We start from the raw sequence: 14,413 nt of genomic DNA, 5'->3' as shown, positions 1-14,413 counted from the left end.
TGGGATTTAGGGGGTCTAAGGTCTTGGGGTTTGAGGGGTCAAAAAACTTGGGGCTTGAGGGGCCAAAGGTTTGGGGCTTTGTAGGGCCAAGGAGTTTGGGTTTATGGGGACAAGGTTTTGTGGGTTTGAGGAGCCAAGGGCTTGGAGTTTATGGGGGCCAAGGGCTTGTGGTTTGAGGGGCCAAGGGTTTGAGTCGAGTCGGAGGAACCAAGGGCTCTGGAGTTTATGGGGGCCAAGGAGTTGGGGTTTGAGGGTCCAAGGGCTTGGAATTTATAGGGGCCAAGGACTTGGGGTTTGAGGGGCCAAGGGTTTGGGGTTGGAGGAGCCAAGGGCTTGGGGTTTGTGGGCACCAAGGGTTTGGGGTTTCTGGGGGCCAAGTATTCAGGGTTTAGGGGTCCAAGGGTTTGGGGTCTGGAGGACCAAGGGGTTTGCAGTTTGTGGGGCCAAGGATTTGGGGTCTGTGGGACAAAGGGCATGGAGCTGATGGGGCCAAGGGTTTGGAATTTATGGGGGCCAAGGTTTGGGGGGGGCCCAAGGATGTGGGATTGATGAGGGTGAAGGGCTCAGGGTGAGCAGAGGGCAGCAGGAGCTGCTCTGCCTGACCTGGGTGGAGATGGAGCAGTGCCCAAACCCTGCCTGGGGGGGGGCAAACCCCAACCCCTGCGCTGGGGGAGCACGTGTACCCCCCCCCCCCCCCCCCCCCCCCCCCATGCACAGCTCCCGGGGCAGGGGGGGGGCTGCGGAGCTGCTGTCCCTGGGCTGCTGCCTGCGGTCACCTCGCTGCGACAGCCGAAGGGACGGATGTGTTGGCACCTGCACCCCCCCCCCCCTCCCCCCCCGCCCCCCAGAACCCACCTGCACCCCCCCAGCTTGTGGTGGCCCCCCCCCCCCCCACCCCCGCCGCAGCAACAGCAACGCTGATTCACCGAGACCCAGCATCGGCGTTTCCTTTGGCTTTTGCACCTTTTCTCCCCCCCCCATCTCAGCTCCGAGCCCCCCCCCATGCCCCCCCTCCCCCGCGCTGCGCTTGGCTCTGCGCACCTCGCGGGAGGGTGTTTGGTGTGGGTGGGGGGAGCAGAGCGAGGGGAAACTGAGGCAGGGCTGTGCGACTGCAGCAGGGACATGCAGTGCAGGCATGAAGGAGCCGGGGGGGGATGTTAACCCCCCCCCTGCCCAGCCATGCTGGGGGTCAGGGCCCACCCCCAGCTCCTCATTTCCCTGGGGAAATTCTTGTTTCTCTCACAGAATGGTACCCTGGGGGGGAGGGGGGGGTGTGTATGTGCTTATTTCCAGCCCTCACCCCATCTTTGCCCTGTGATGAGTTGAGCTGGTGGGGTTGGGGGGGGGGGGGAAGGGGGGACGGGGGGGGTTGTTATTTCAGTCCTGTGTGGTTTTCTTTTCCCCTCCGTGAGTAACTGAGCAGCACAAGAAACTCCTTCGCCGTGGGCCGGCTGCCCTCCGCCTCTGCTCCGTTCCGCGACGCGGGGAAAAAGTGATGGCTGGGCTGGGCATGGGGGGCTGCCCCCCCAGGAGAGAAAGCCCGGGGGTTCTGGGGTGAAATCCTGCTTTATTGGCTCGGCTGTGCCCGCCATAGCCACCTCGAGCCCCTGTCCTCACCCATGGCACACGCGTGGCCACGTCCCACGCAGGTCCCCGCTTTCCACCGGGATTGGGGCACGCGCTCGAGCACCCATAGGAAGGGTCGAGGTGGGCCCCCCCTGCTGCGTGGGCCCCGGCCGGGCACATCGTCCTGGCTCGGTCCCCACGCTGTGCCTCGGGTGGCCTCGTGCTCTCTGGGGGGGGTCTGGAAGCCCCTGGGCTCCCCTCAGGAGCCCTCAGTCGGCACCGGGCTCCCCGGAGCAGCGGGGACCACCGATGGCTGTGGGGGTGTCGGGCTGGGGAGAAGCAAAATGAGGTGCTGAGGGGGGGGGCTACAAACCCTCCCAGGGACCCACGTGGGCTGGGGCTCAGCTGGCAGCCCCCCCACCCCCCCCACCCCAAGCACCGGGGCTCAGGGTGTTGGGGTGAAATACCTGGGGCGGCAGCAGCTGAGGCGGGGGGGGGGTCCGGCTCGCAGAAGGTGGTCTCGGTGGTCTCGGTGTGCTCTGGGGGTGGGGGCTTCTCCAGCTCCTTCCTCTGCTCCTGCAAGAGAGGCTGTGGCTGCATGAGGAGCTGCGCTGAGCATCCTCATCACCCGCCTCCGCTGCACCCCGCGGCTGCGGTGGATGGGGAAACTGAGGCACGGGCTTGCCCAAAGCCACGCAGGGCTCACCTGGGGAGCGGGGATGATGGGGGTGGTGTCACGGCTGGGGACATGGTCCAGGGCTCCCAAATCTGCAACGCAACCAGCCGGGATGTGACTCGCGGCGCTGAGACCGGCACCGCCATGGGAGAGCGAGCGGCCTCGCCGGGCTCGCGCCGGCCGCGTCTCACCTGAAGAGCTGCTGGCGGAGGCGGCTTGGTCCTGGGTCCCTGCGGGCCGGGGGACACCCGGGTGTTACAAGAGCGGGGCCAAATCACAGAATCACAGAATAGTAGGGGTTGGAAGGGACCTCTGTGGGTCGTCTAGTCCAGCCCCCCTGCCGAAGCAGGGTCACCCAGAGCAGGCTGCACAGGACCTTGTCCAGGCGGGGCTGGAATATCTCCAGAGAAGGAGACTCCACAGCCTCCCTGGGCAGCCTGGGCCAGGGCTCCGTCACCCTCAGAGGGAAGAAGTTCTTCCTCGGGTTCAGACGGAAAATGGGCTTTGCGCAAAGCCCAGCAAGACCCTCCTGGCAAGGTGGGGGATGAGCTGGCGAGCTTTGGGGTTTGCTTCGCAGGAGGAGAAAAATCCCCGAGCTGGAGGGTTGTGTTAAAGCAGAGGAGAAGCCTCGGGGTGGGGGTGGGGGGGAAGGGCAGAGCTGGCACCGAGTGATGCAAAATTGAGCAGAAAAGGGAGTTATGGGTTCAACTTCTGGACTTTTAAAGCCAGACCTGAGCAATGGGGAGCCCTCCCCGTGCAGCTGAGCCGTGGCCAAAGGGGTTTCTGGGGACCGCCTGCTCCTGGCCCCCTCCCGGCACGAAGCCAGACCCCCCTCCCACGGAGCCACCCCGGAATAACCGACTTTCTGCGGCACCTCTCGCCGCGCTGAGGATGTGGGCTGCGAGGTGGCTGTCACCCCTTCCTGCCCCCCAGCGCGGCTGAGCGGGGCGGGAGGTGCCGGTGCCGCGGCGGGGAGCTCACCTTCCCCCCTGGTACGCCGGTAGGTGAAGAAGAGCACGACCAGAGCAACCACCACAAAAATAACCGGGGCCCAGTACCTAACTGGAACAGCCGATGTGTTTTCTGTGGGAAGAGATAAGAGATGTGGGCATGCTGCCTGCAGAGGTGGCTGGGGGGGGTGGTGGCAGGCACTGGGGGGGTCCCTGGGGGGTACAGGACCGTCCAAGGATGGTGGCACATTCCCGAGCCACGTCTCTGCCTTTCTCCATGGAACTCACGGGTTTTGTTCCCTGCAGCACCCGCTTGTATCGGCACAGGGGTGGTGGGGGGGTCCCCGGACCACAGAGGGGTTGGGGTGGCCGTTGGCCACGTCGTCAGCTCCTCCACATCCACGATGCTCGTGGTGGGGTCACCCGTTGGCTCCAGGACGTCGTCACGCTGCGTGGTGCTTGGATGTCCTGGCTCCTCTCCTTTGAGGTCAAGAGCTGGGAACAAGGGTCCTTGAGTCAAGTCAACACCTCCCCAAACCAGAACAGCCCCCAAGGATCAGGAACGGAGCTGCAGGGCTGGGGGCTGCGCCGACCCCACCATGGCCCCGCAGCGGGGGCTCAGCCTGCACCGCAGCGCAGGGAAACGACCCCAGGCACCAGCACAGGCTGGGGGGGACCTGCTGGGAGCAGCTCTGCGGAGAGTGACTGGGAGTGCTGGGGGACGACAGGGTGACCATGAGCCAGCAGCGTGCCCTGGGTGCCCAGAAGGGCAATGGATCCTAGGGTGCATGAGGAGGAGTGTGGGCAGCAGGGCGAGGGAGGTTCTCCTCCCCCTCTGCTCTGCCCTGGGAAGGCCCCATCTGCAGTGCTGGGTCCAGTGCTGGGCTCCCCAGTTCAAGAAAGATGAGGAGCTACTGGAGAGAGTCCAGCGGAGGGCTGCGAGGATGAGGAGGGGACTGGAGCATCTCTGCTATGAGGAGAGGCTGAGGGAGCTGGGCTTGTTCAGCCTGGAGAAGAGAAGGCTGCGAGGGGACCTTAGAAATGCCTCTCAATATCTGCAGGGTGGGGGTCAGGAGGCCAGGGCCAGGCTCTTTCCAGTGGTGCCCAGCGACAGGACAAGGGGCAACGGGCACAAACTGGAGCAGAGGAAGCTCCAGCTGAACCCAAGGAAGAACTTCTTCCCTCTGAGGGTGACGGAGCCCTGGCCCAGGCTGCCCAGGGAGGCTGTGGAGTCTCCTTCTCTGGAGATATTCCAACCCCCCTGGCCGCGGTGCTGTGCCCGCTGCTCTGGGTGACCCTGCTTGGGCAGGGGGTTGGGCTGGGGGACCCCCAGAGGGCCCTGCCAACCCTGACCATGCTGGGATTCTGTGAAAGGCAAGGATGGAGCCAAAAAAAGGCAAACCTTCTCCCCTCCGGCCTCGGGAGGTGGGTGCCGCGGTGGATGCTGGGGAGACCAAGCCGAGGGCTGGCTGGGAGTCGAGCATGGCCCCACGCTGCCGGGTGCCGTCACGCTGACGCGGCCCCGTGGAGCTGCCGGAGGTTGGGCAACCGGCAGCGGGGCCGGCACGGACCAGCGCTCTGCGGTGCGGAACGGGGTCCCCGAGCAAAGCACCCCACAGGGCTACGCTCCCGGGTGCGACAGGGGCTGGGTGGGCAGCGAGCGACCCCATTGCTTGGCCAGCTAAGGGCTGGGTGGGGGCAGGGGAGCCCAGGGTGCAGTTTTGAGGCACGGGAGGGCCCAGGAGAGCCCAACACACGAGCCAGACGCGAGCCAAGCAATAAAGCAGGCGGCCTGAGCCTTGCCCCGCCACGAACGAGCATCCCACCCTCCTGCAAAGGCTCCCCCGGGAAGGCATCGTGGTGGTGCACCCGCTGCCTTCACATCACCCCTTCCTCCTCCTCCCTCCAGCCCCACGGGTCGGGGGGACCCTCCGGACCCCACGCCGCAACCCCCCCCCAGCCCCACTCACCAGCTCCGGCGCAGAGCACCGCGACGCAGAGCCAGCCCGTCCCGACGCCTCTGGGCTCCATCCTGCTCTGCCCCGCCGAGCCCCCCGCCGCCGCTCCCCCTCTTGCGACGTCTTCCTTCCCCTTTCTGCCCCAGCAACGGCTTCCTGCCAGCTCGAGGTGTGGGCGCTGAAATCGGGTGATTAATGGCCAGAAACCGTCCCCCCGGGGAGGTCATTTCTGGGGTAAGGGCTGGAGCCCCGGTAGCGTGGGCGAGGGTGGAGGTGATGCCCCAGCACCACGCCGGCTCCCTCCGGGCCAGCCCCTGGTGCCACCACCGCTCTGTCCAGGCTCGGGGTTGGAGTGCTGAGGACAGAGCTGGTGCCACACGGGTGAATCCCTTGGCGAAATGCCTGGCCCACTGAGGTAGAGATTTTTAGTTGGTCAGCACAAATTTGAGGAACTATATATATATATAAACACTCTCTCTCTATATATATATTTGAGGAACTATATGTATATATAAAAATAAATATCTCAAGAGTGGGTGTCAGGAGGACAGGGCCAAACTCTTTCCAGTGGTGCCCAGTGACAGGACAAGGGGCAACGGGCACAAACTGGAGCAGAGGAAGCTCCAGCTGAACCCGAGGAAGAATTTCTTCCCTCTGAGGGTGACGGAGCCCTGGCCCAGGCTGCCCAGGGAGGCTGTGGAGTCTCCTTCTCTGGAGATATTCCAGCCCCCCTGGCCGCGGTGCTGTGCCCCCTGCTCTGGGTGACCCTGCTTGGGCAGGGGGTTGGGCTGGGGGATCCCCAGAGGGCCCTGCCAACCCCCCCATGCTGGGATTCTGGCATTAACTCAAAACCAAGCCGGTCACATACTGTGAAAATTCAGAGAATAAACAAATTACTCCACGGGCTCGTCAATAACGGCCTGGTTTCACCCAAAATCATATGCAGACAGGAACTGAGCTCAGATGCCTCTTGCATTTTTATTCCAATAGCTCCTAGAGGGCTCTCCTGTGCCAGGCACTTCAAAGTCATCTCCAGTTTCGTCACTGAATAATTTACTCTCTGCACAAAGACAAAGAGCAGCGCGCACGGGAAGAGGCTTCCCAGCGCGGGCAGCGTCTGTCTGTCCAGCAGCGCCGGAAAATTGATGCCTTCCCCTGCGTTCTGCTCAGCCGCCGGCTCTGGGTGGGTCTGGGGAGCGGGGAGGGTGGGGATGGGCCCTGTGAGTCCCTGCTCGGGGAGGGGGGGACACACGGACACGCAGCCCGGCGGGATGCAGCCGCTGCCGCATCGGAGAGCCGCTCTCCATCCCAAAGCTCTGCTGGGAAGCCGCCTAACGCCCCAGCCACGGCGCTTCACGTACAAATATTTCATCCAAGAACCAAACCCCACGCAGGAACACATCAAAGCAGTGGAGCAGGATGGCACCAGCCACCGTCCTTGCCCTGTTTTCCCCCGAGCCCGGCCCGCCTCCTGCCACAGCACCCCGGCACGGCCGCGCGGCATCGCAGAGGACCGCAAGCAGCTCCGTCACGGCACGAAGCAAGGCGGAGCGGGGTGCTGCGAGGTTTGGCGGGTCCCAGGGAGCAGCGAGCTCTTGGGAACCAGCCGGCACCACAACCGCAGCAGCCTGGGTGCGTGCATCTGGGCGAAGGCAGCTGCCTTTCCTTATTCTGCTTTCTACCACCGGTATTATTTTCACTTTCTCTTAGTTTAGCACCCAGACGAAGCAGCCGAAGTATTTGCCCAGTTTGAAAGTACAGCAAAAAGAAAAAAAAGTTAAACAGGGCTTTAAGAGCCTCCTCAAGTTTTCCCATCCTCTTGTCCCGAGGTTCTGCACCGCGAGGTGCTGCAGGGCGAATCCGAGAGCATCAGCTCGCGTCCTTGCACGGGGAGGGCTGGGTTTGCAACCCCAGTTTTGGTCCAAGTCCCTTGGTCTGGGCAGAGGAAGGAGCCCAACGTGGCTGCCAAAACAGGGGCAGAGCTCCCGTGCCGGACGAGCCGGCGCTTGCAGAGCGCTTCCATCCTCGCGCCGATGGCCGGGGACCGCTACCGCCGGGCGAACCGGAGGCAGCGGCGATGGGGAGGGAAGGGAGGATGGTGCAGCCCCGCGGGCTGGGGCTGGGTGGAGAGGAGCACCGCGCTCCGAGCCGGCTCGCGGGCGCACCGAGCCGCGCCGTGGCTGTGCCGCGGGGGCTGGCTAGCTGACCGACAAGTAGGGGCTTTTCTCATCCAGCTCCCAGCAGCCCGGCGTGCCCTCGCCCATCTTCTCAGCAGCCATCTGCAATTGCAAAGGGACAAAAGCTTTGCTTGGGCTGGTGGGAGCCGACCCCTCCCTTGGCAAGGAAGAGCGGACCCGCAGGCTTGGCTTGGAGGTCTGGACCCCAAGAAAGCCCAGTGAAGACCCCTCTGTCCGAGCGCCTTGCTCCAGGGGTTCCATCTCTCACCTGGGGGTCTTGCCCATCTCCCTGCTTGGCTCTGGGGCCCCTTCGGGGCCAGGAGCACCAACTCACCTGGGCCGTAGCCTGGATGGTGGAATAGATGGTTTTGGAGGTCTCCACACCGGAGGTTGGTGTCCTTTTTGGGTCACCTCGCTGGGCGTTCGAGAAACTCTGCAAGTGCATCGGAGGAAAAGGTTTTAAAAAGTGTTTGGAGGGCTCGGAGCTGGCAAAGGGATCTCAAAGCCCGGGGGAGCCAAGGAAGCCCAGTTTGGTGGGGCTGGGGTCAGAGCCCTGGTGATGCACCGGGAAGTGCAGGCAGGTGGCCGCGCTGGCTGCTCCTCGGCAAGCCCCAGCGCTGGCACGTCCCCCTTCCACTTCCCCCGAGGATCTAACAGACAAACCCCGGGGCTGTCCGGCTGCCGTCCTTCCTCCCCATGCCCATCACGTGGCCCTCAGGCCATCCCCGTCCCGTGCAGGGACCCCCCGGCTGCGCAGCCCCGTCCAGCCCCGTACCTGGAGGACGAGAACGAGCCTCACCTGCTCGGAAGGGCCGACTTCGGCGTACACCGTCGTGTAGTCTGCGTCAGCCCCTGCAAGGAGAAAACAAGCAGAGGGTCAACACGGGAGGAGGCTGCCACGGCCGGGAAGGGGCCGCGGTGGATCCCCTGGCACCACCCGAGTGCCGCCGGGATGCTCCTCAACGAGGGCTGGGGGGAATCCGGGCTTCAAGGGTGCTGGGCTTGGGCATAAACCCGGAGGGCTGGGGGGAATCCGGGCTTCAAGGGTGCTGGGCTTGGGCGTAAACCCAGCCTGCTGCACTCGGCAGCCCCTCGGAGCTGCTGGAGGTGTTTGCTGCGGGGCCGGGTCGAGGTGAGCATCGCTTCTCATCCCACCGCCCCTCCTGCCCCGGCCATTGCGGGAGCGGGTGGTGCTTGCTTCAGCTCAAAGAGCAGCAGTTGAGGGGACTTGCGAGCGAAAAGCAGCTTTTTTTGGTTAAATACAAGATCCACATCTGCTTTCGGAGGGCGAGAGGCATTTGTGTCTCCTTCATACGGTGCCACCATGGTAGCAAGCGTTAGCGGCCGCTCATTCTTTGGCTCATCGAACAGAGGTGGGAGAGAGGACTGAATTCCTTCAGAATCCCAATTTTTGGTCCAAATTTCAGTGCGTCTCCTTTGGGTTGCTGCTGCCAGCCCCGCAGAAGAACAGCCGTGCAGAGAGGAGCGCTTCGGGGAGGCGTTTTGCCCTTGGTTCCCGACGGAAGAGCTGGATCCAAATCATCGGCTGGGACGAGCCCGTGGTCCTGGGTGCGCCCGGACGTCCCGCTCGGGCACACAGAAATGTAAAACACGAGGCAGGAACTCCCCCATTCACGTCAGCTTTATTTCAGCTTACGGAAACAACAAAATACGCAAGTCAAAAATAAGTCAGCGAGATCTCTGCTGGGCTTTGGCTCAGTTGCAGCAGCGATGGGCACGGCCCGGCCCAGCACAAAACCACCCTGAATGTCAGGGAGAGGGGACGGGAACTGGTCCAGCGGTCGCTTCTTCCATCGGGTTTCCCGGCTGGATTCTCACCCTGAACCCCTGAATCTAGCAGAGCCGATCCCGAAGCGATGCCAAGGGCGTCCCTGCGGCCGCCGTCGTGCTGCTCCACCGCTCCCAGGAGCCCCGGATCCCCGAGAGCCAGGGAAAGCAGGCAGCGATGGCAGGCAGCGATGGCAGGCAGCGATGGCAGGCAGCGATGGCAGGCAGCGATGGCTCGAGCTGTATGTGGAGCTGCAGAGGGGTTGTTTCTGCCCTTGGGGCACACGATCCCTCCTTGCTCGTCTCTGCCCCCGCAGTTGTCCCTTGCCAGCTCTGCTCTTTTCTCAAAATCCCTCTTTCGTTGGTGATCTCCCGGCTACTTCTTGGTGAGCTGGCACGAGGTTTTCCAGCAAAAGACTGTGGGAGAGCACGGCTTCAGCCACCGTGACGTCGCCGGGGATCGATCCCTTCCCCTCGCCTCCGTGCTTGCGAGGGGGGGGTGCAGGGAGACGTCGGGGTCCCGTGAGCCGGCGTACGCTCCAGTACCAAGCCGTGGTGGTGGATGATTTCCCTCCCGATCTCAAACGTGACCAGGCTCTTCCCACCAGGAAAAAGAGGGAGCCCCAGAGTCCTACCTGTGTTCACAGCCTCGGCTGCAGGCAGGCAGAAGATCCTCCAGCCTGGGGGAGAAGCGACGCGGAGCTCCCGTCAGCAGCGGGAACCGAAGGGAACCCCGAGCGGCATCCTCAGCTCCGGCTGCCGCAGCCCCTCGCGTTCCCAGGGCACCGGGGCTGGCTGTGTCCCCCCTCCCGGGTCCCACCTCCTGCTCGCCAGGTCTGCAGGGGTGGTTGCCCGCGGGGGAAGCGGCTCACCTCTGGACTTGGAGTAGATCGCGAAAATAATCACTGCTACGAGCACTCCGGCTCCGATCACCGAAGCGGCCACGATTCCAGCCTGCCTGCTGGAGCCTTGAAAGAGAAGAAGGTCTGGTAACAACATGCTAAGGCATATCTGCCTCCTCCCAGCATCAGAGCGGGGGGGAAGGGGACATCTCAGCTTCGACACCCCGCTGAGCCCTTCCGTGCTTCGCAGGGACCCTCGTCTCACGAGAAGACTGTCCAACACGGAGAGGAGACGACACGCTGCACGAGGACGAGCGGCTTGGCAGACAGAGCAGCGGCTGGGAGACCCCCGCCCCAGCCCCTCCATGGCCACTGCTGCCCCCACCGATGTCCCTTTGCCCTTCAGGGACCTCATGGGTGGCATCGGGGGGGACAGAAACCCCAATGGGCTGGGGGCAGTGGGCGTACACGGAGCCACGCTCCCACCTCCAGCCCATCCTCGGCTCTGCCTCTCCGCTGCGTGAATGGATTTGACGCTCCCAACCCCAAGCCGGGACTTTTTTGGGGGAGAAAAGCTAGAAATGCGGAGCCCACCTCCCCTCCCCAGATTCCCCAGCTGACAGAGACGGCGCACGGATGCGAAGAGCACTGCCCAGAAAGCCCGGCTATCTCCCGCGCGCTGCTTTGGGAGGGGACGGACGGTGCGGCATCAGGCTCCCCATCTCCCCCCTCCCCAGACGCGGGGGTCCAGGGCGGCCGGACGCTGTGAGCTGGCTCGGACACACTCAGAGACTAAAGAGCAAGGCCAGACACGGACGGGGGGTTCAGGAGCTCACCGACGGCGGGAGAGTGGATTGTGTTTTCTGGCAGCACGGGCGGCGCGGCGAGGGGAGAGAACAGGGAGAGAGGTGAGTGCTTCTGCCCGGGGTCCCCGTTTCTCTCTTTGCACAGCTCAGGGGGGGGGGAACTGGAGCCACTGGGAGCAGGGCACAGCCCATCCCCACCACCCCACCCGCGCAGCTCTCCGTGGCCGTTACCTGCGCAGAGGGCTGCGGGCGAGACGGTGGCGTTGCTGCTGCTGACGGGGTTCCGCGCCTCGCACGTGAGCGGTGGCTCATCCGGTGATGACTCCTCCACCAGCAGCTCGGGGCCCTCGCTCAGCAGCTTCCTCCCCGTGCTCCAGCTGTAGGAGACGTTGCCGGAGCCGGAGCCCGAGGCGTCGCAGTGCAGGGTGTAGCGGCAGCTGTCGGCCGAGCAGTTCCGCGCTGCGCAGGTCACCGTCGGCGCCGTCAGCTCCGCTGTGGGAAGCGAGGGGCTGTCAGGAAACCCCTCACCCCTCATTTAGCACAAAGCATTAAAAAAAAAAAAAAAACAACCAACCCACCAACACCACAAGGCACTTACTGTAGACGTGTAAGGTGAAGGTGATTTTCACCCCTGCGACCTTTGCGGTGTAGGTGCCGGCATCGCCCACCCTCAGCTGGACGATGGTGAGCGCGTTGCCGTTCTCGGGGAAGGCCAAGCGCGACTTGTAGCTGTCGTCGAAAAACACGGCTTCGGGAGGACTGCCGAACTTCACGGTCGCTATGATCTCGTCGCGAAAGCTCCAGGCAGCGGCGTTTCCCCCTGGGCTCCGGAGGTGGAAGGTGACGGACCGGCCCACGGCACTGGTCACCTCTTTCCCGTCGCCGGCGCACACTGGGAAGAGAAGCCCGGCTGAAGGCTGCGTGCCCAGGGAGAGGATGCGCAGCGAGCTCGGGGGCTGGCTGGGGGAGAAGGCAGGATGGCTCGGGGAAGGTCCTTGGCCAAAAAATGCCTTGTCCCACTGCGAGCACCTAGTGTGATGGCTGATCTGCAGGGGCCGGAGCCCCCCGCGATGGCACCCACAGCACCTCTGTTCAGCTGCAGGCAAAGGTGTGGAATCACGGAACGGTCTGGGTTGGAAGGGACCTTTAAAGGCCACCCAGTCTGACCCCCCCTGCAGCGAGCAGGGACATCTTCAACCAGACCAGGTCGCTCAGACCCCCAACCAACTAGTCCTTGCGTGTCTCCAGAGATGGGGCATCTCCCACCCCTCTGGGCAACCAGTGCCATCATCCCCCCACCCTCAGCACAGGAAATTCCTTCCTTACATCTAGTCTGAATCTCCCTTCTTTCAATTTAAAACCATTACGCCTTGTCTTATCACTACAGACCCTACTAGAAAGTCTGTCGCCATCTTTCTTCTAAGCACTGGCAGCTGCTCTGAGGTCTCCCCGCAGCCTTCTCCTCCCCAGGCTGCCCAGCCCCAGCTCTCCCAGCCTCTCCTCCCAGCAGAGGGGTCCCAGCCCTCAGATCATAGCTGGGGCCTCCTCCGGCCCCGATCCCGCAGCTCCAGCTCTGTCCTGTGCTGGAGGCTCCAGAGCTGGACGCAGGGCTCCCGGGGGGGGGTCTCAGAATCCCCCCCTCACCCCATGCCCACGCTGCTGGGGATGCAGCCCAGGGCACGGTTGGCTTCTGGGCTGCCAGCGCACAGCGCCGGGTGGTCCAGACCCTCTGGGGCAGCCCCGGGGACGGGCATGCACACCAGATCACCAGCACTGGATGCGGAGAGCAGTGGCGATCGCAGGAATTAGGGGATTCCTTTTTATTTTAAATGAACTAATTGCCTCTGAGGTCTCTCAGGAGAACCTGTGCTGCCGCATCCCCCAAGTGCTCGTGAAGCAAGCGGCACCAGGTTCCCCTGCAGCTACCGGACACCCACGCTGCTTCCCACGTGCAAAGTGGGTGCAAGGGACAGAGCCCTGAGGTGGAAAATCAAACTGCAAGGAGTTTGCGATGGCTCAGAAAAGCGGGGCAGGTTCCCTTTGATCTCCAAGCCAAAAGGCCAAGCTCACCTACGCAAGCAAGCAAGAAATTGGGTAACTTTTTCCCCTTCTGTGCAGCTGCTTCTGCCCTCTTCTGAGCAGGAGGAAGACACTTCCATCTCGTTTTGGCTACCTCTGATTTTAAGAATCAATGCTGCCCACTCTGGGCTGGGGACGGAGATTTTCTCCCCAGTTCCTGGACAGGGCATTGATCCCGGCTCAGCCGGGCAGCCGGACCCCGAGGCTGTCACCTCTCCCTGGGGCTCTGCAGTTCTGGTCCCCCCTATCCAAGCCCACGGGGATGCCTCCAGGACGTTGAGAGGAGGCTTCTCTGGCTGCAGGGAAGGAAAAACTGGTTGGGGAGATAAACTTGAAGAAGGAAGTTCTGCTGAACAGCAGATAAGGCAGCATAATCTCCGCGAGGATGCGGGGAAGGGGCCGGGGTAAAGCCACCGTCTCTGCCCCTTTCTCCTCGCCTGAAAACAGGCAGAAAGCGTCTCCTGGTTCAAACAGCCCCAAATACCCCACAACAAAACCACAAAAGCACAGAAAATTCAGAACACACCGGGAACGGACTCTGAATGCGGAGCAGAAAGGCAATTTGGTGGCCGGTGCACATCTGGCAGCAGCTGGGCAGAGCTGAGACCTGACGCAGTCACTCGTTAGCAGAGGGGGACCGTGCTGAGGGCCAGCACTGGGTTGTGCTGGCCATCTTTCACCCTTGTTTGCCCAACCTCTTTGGAATAAACTTCATGCCTGTAGAGCTGCATCTGCACCTGGAGCTGCTGGTCCTGCATGTGCCAGCCCTGTCCCCGCTCTCCCGAGAGCCCCCACAGCCACCCCGAGCCCCCCATGGGCTCCTTCCCTTCCACCAAGGAGGGAAAAACGAGCATCTTGCACTTACTTGCTTGGTGGAGGAGGAGGGCCAAGGACAGGCACCCCAAGGCGTCCATCGACCCGCGGCACACGGAGAGGGGCTCTCCGCACCCAGCATCTACTACAGCTTGTGGTGGCAAGAGGAAGACGCAAGCGCGTGCACCCTTGCGCAGAAGGATGGGTGGGGATAACACCACCGGCTTCATCCAGCGGCTGGTACGATCACAGGCCCTCAGGCGGTGACATCAGCCCTGGTGCCGGAAGGGGTGTGATGAGGAGGAAGAATCCCATGGCGTACGCCGAGTGAAAACTCGAGCTGAAAAACTCCATTTCCAAGCAAAGACAAGCGTGGCGGCTGGGACGAAGAGCGTCATCGTGGCCTTGTGTGACAAATATCCCTGCTTCACTGTGGGAACCAGCCCCGAGGGAGGGGAGTCACCAAGAGCATCCCGGTGCCCATGGACCGATGTCAGCAGGGCATCCTTGGTAAGGGATGCTGAGATCCAAGCTATCCATCCCCCCAGACTCCATGCCCCCCCAGACGGGACAGCCAAATGGCAAGTTCAAAGAAGCGGCCGCTTCCCTAATTCAGATTATTGTGGGAAGTAGCCCGACGCCGGCATCATACCGAAATTCAGGTGGAGGAAGAGCACTGAACCAGCTGGGGATGTTGGGTTTTAAAATAGCCCCGGTTTCTCTACCCTGGCAAGGGAGCGGGGGGCCGCTGTGCCGCG

General features: G+C 63.1%; 2 protein-coding genes across 4 annotated transcripts; both read right to left on the bottom strand.

Annotated features, from left to right (window-relative positions):
• Window positions 1-1,376: 1,376 nt before the first annotated feature.
• On the bottom strand, window positions 1,377-5,235 carry LOC142365032 (uncharacterized). Its single transcript, XM_075445436.1, has 7 exons — window positions 5,163-5,235; window positions 3,481-3,687; window positions 3,224-3,325; window positions 2,434-2,472; window positions 2,273-2,334; window positions 2,034-2,142; window positions 1,377-1,895 (listed from the first exon to the last, which is right to left on the bottom strand). Exons 1-7 carry the CDS (start codon window positions 5,221-5,223, stop codon window positions 1,378-1,380), a joined length of 1,098 nt encoding a protein of 365 aa, XP_075301551.1. The 5' UTR covers window positions 5,224-5,235; the 3' UTR covers window position 1,377.
• An 879-nt stretch (window positions 5,236-6,114) lies between these two features.
• LOC142365038 (SLAM family member 7-like) lies at window positions 6,115-13,848 on the bottom strand. Of its 3 annotated transcripts, XM_075445440.1 has the most exons (9): window positions 13,708-13,848; window positions 11,362-11,655; window positions 10,995-11,255; window positions 10,794-10,820; window positions 9,988-10,083; window positions 9,751-9,795; window positions 8,127-8,179; window positions 7,662-7,760; window positions 6,115-7,429 (listed from the first exon to the last, which is right to left on the bottom strand). In XM_075445440.1, the coding sequence occupies exons 1-9, from the start codon at window positions 13,754-13,756 to the stop codon at window positions 7,349-7,351; spliced, it is 1,005 nt and encodes a 334-aa protein (XP_075301555.1). In that variant the 5' UTR covers window positions 13,757-13,848; the 3' UTR covers window positions 6,115-7,348. The 3 variants fall into 3 exon arrangements, 2 of the variants coding, with proteins under 2 accessions (XP_075301555.1, XP_075301556.1); XM_075445441.1 differs by lacking the exon at window positions 10,794-10,820; XR_012766380.1 differs by lacking the exon at window positions 6,115-7,429 and having other exon boundaries at window positions 7,716-7,760; window positions 8,127-9,532.
• Window positions 13,849-14,413: the final 565 nt, after the last annotated feature.

Source organism: Opisthocomus hoazin, chromosome 30 (assembly GCF_030867145.1).
Source record: "Opisthocomus hoazin isolate bOpiHoa1 chromosome 30, bOpiHoa1.hap1, whole genome shotgun sequence".
In the NCBI taxonomy this organism is placed as follows: domain Eukaryota; kingdom Metazoa; phylum Chordata; class Aves; order Opisthocomiformes; family Opisthocomidae; genus Opisthocomus; species Opisthocomus hoazin.
This window is presented reverse-complemented; position numbering and strand designations above follow the sequence as displayed.

What these genes read in the sequence shown, in the direction of transcription:
- LOC142365032 (XM_075445436.1), bottom strand. Translation starts at nt 5,223, where the DNA reads ATGGAGCCCAGAGGCGTCGGGACGGGCTGGCTCTGCGTCGCGGTGCTC. An exon ending in TGCTGCAGGGAACAAAACCC is followed by an intron (nt 3,326 to 3,480) that starts GTGAGTTCCATG and finishes CTCTTCCCACAG; the next exon opens with AAAACACATCGGCTGTTCCA. An exon ending in CCGGCGTACCAGGGGGGAAG is followed by an intron (nt 2,473 to 3,223) that starts GTGAGCTCCCCG and finishes CCCGGCCCGCAG; the next exon opens with GGACCCAGGACCAAGCCGCC.
- LOC142365038 (XM_075445440.1), bottom strand. Translation starts at nt 13,756, where the DNA reads ATGGACGCCTTGGGGTGCCTGTCCTTGGCCCTCCTCCTCCACCAAGCA. An exon ending in CCTCCTCCTCCACCAAGCAA is followed by an intron (nt 11,656 to 13,707) that starts GTAAGTGCAAGA and finishes TTCTCTTCCCAG; the next exon opens with TGTGCGCCGGCGACGGGAAA. An exon ending in GCCCGCAGCCCTCTGCGCAG is followed by an intron (nt 10,821 to 10,994) that starts GTAACGGCCACG and finishes CCGTGCTGCCAG; the next exon opens with AAAACACAATCCACTCTCCC.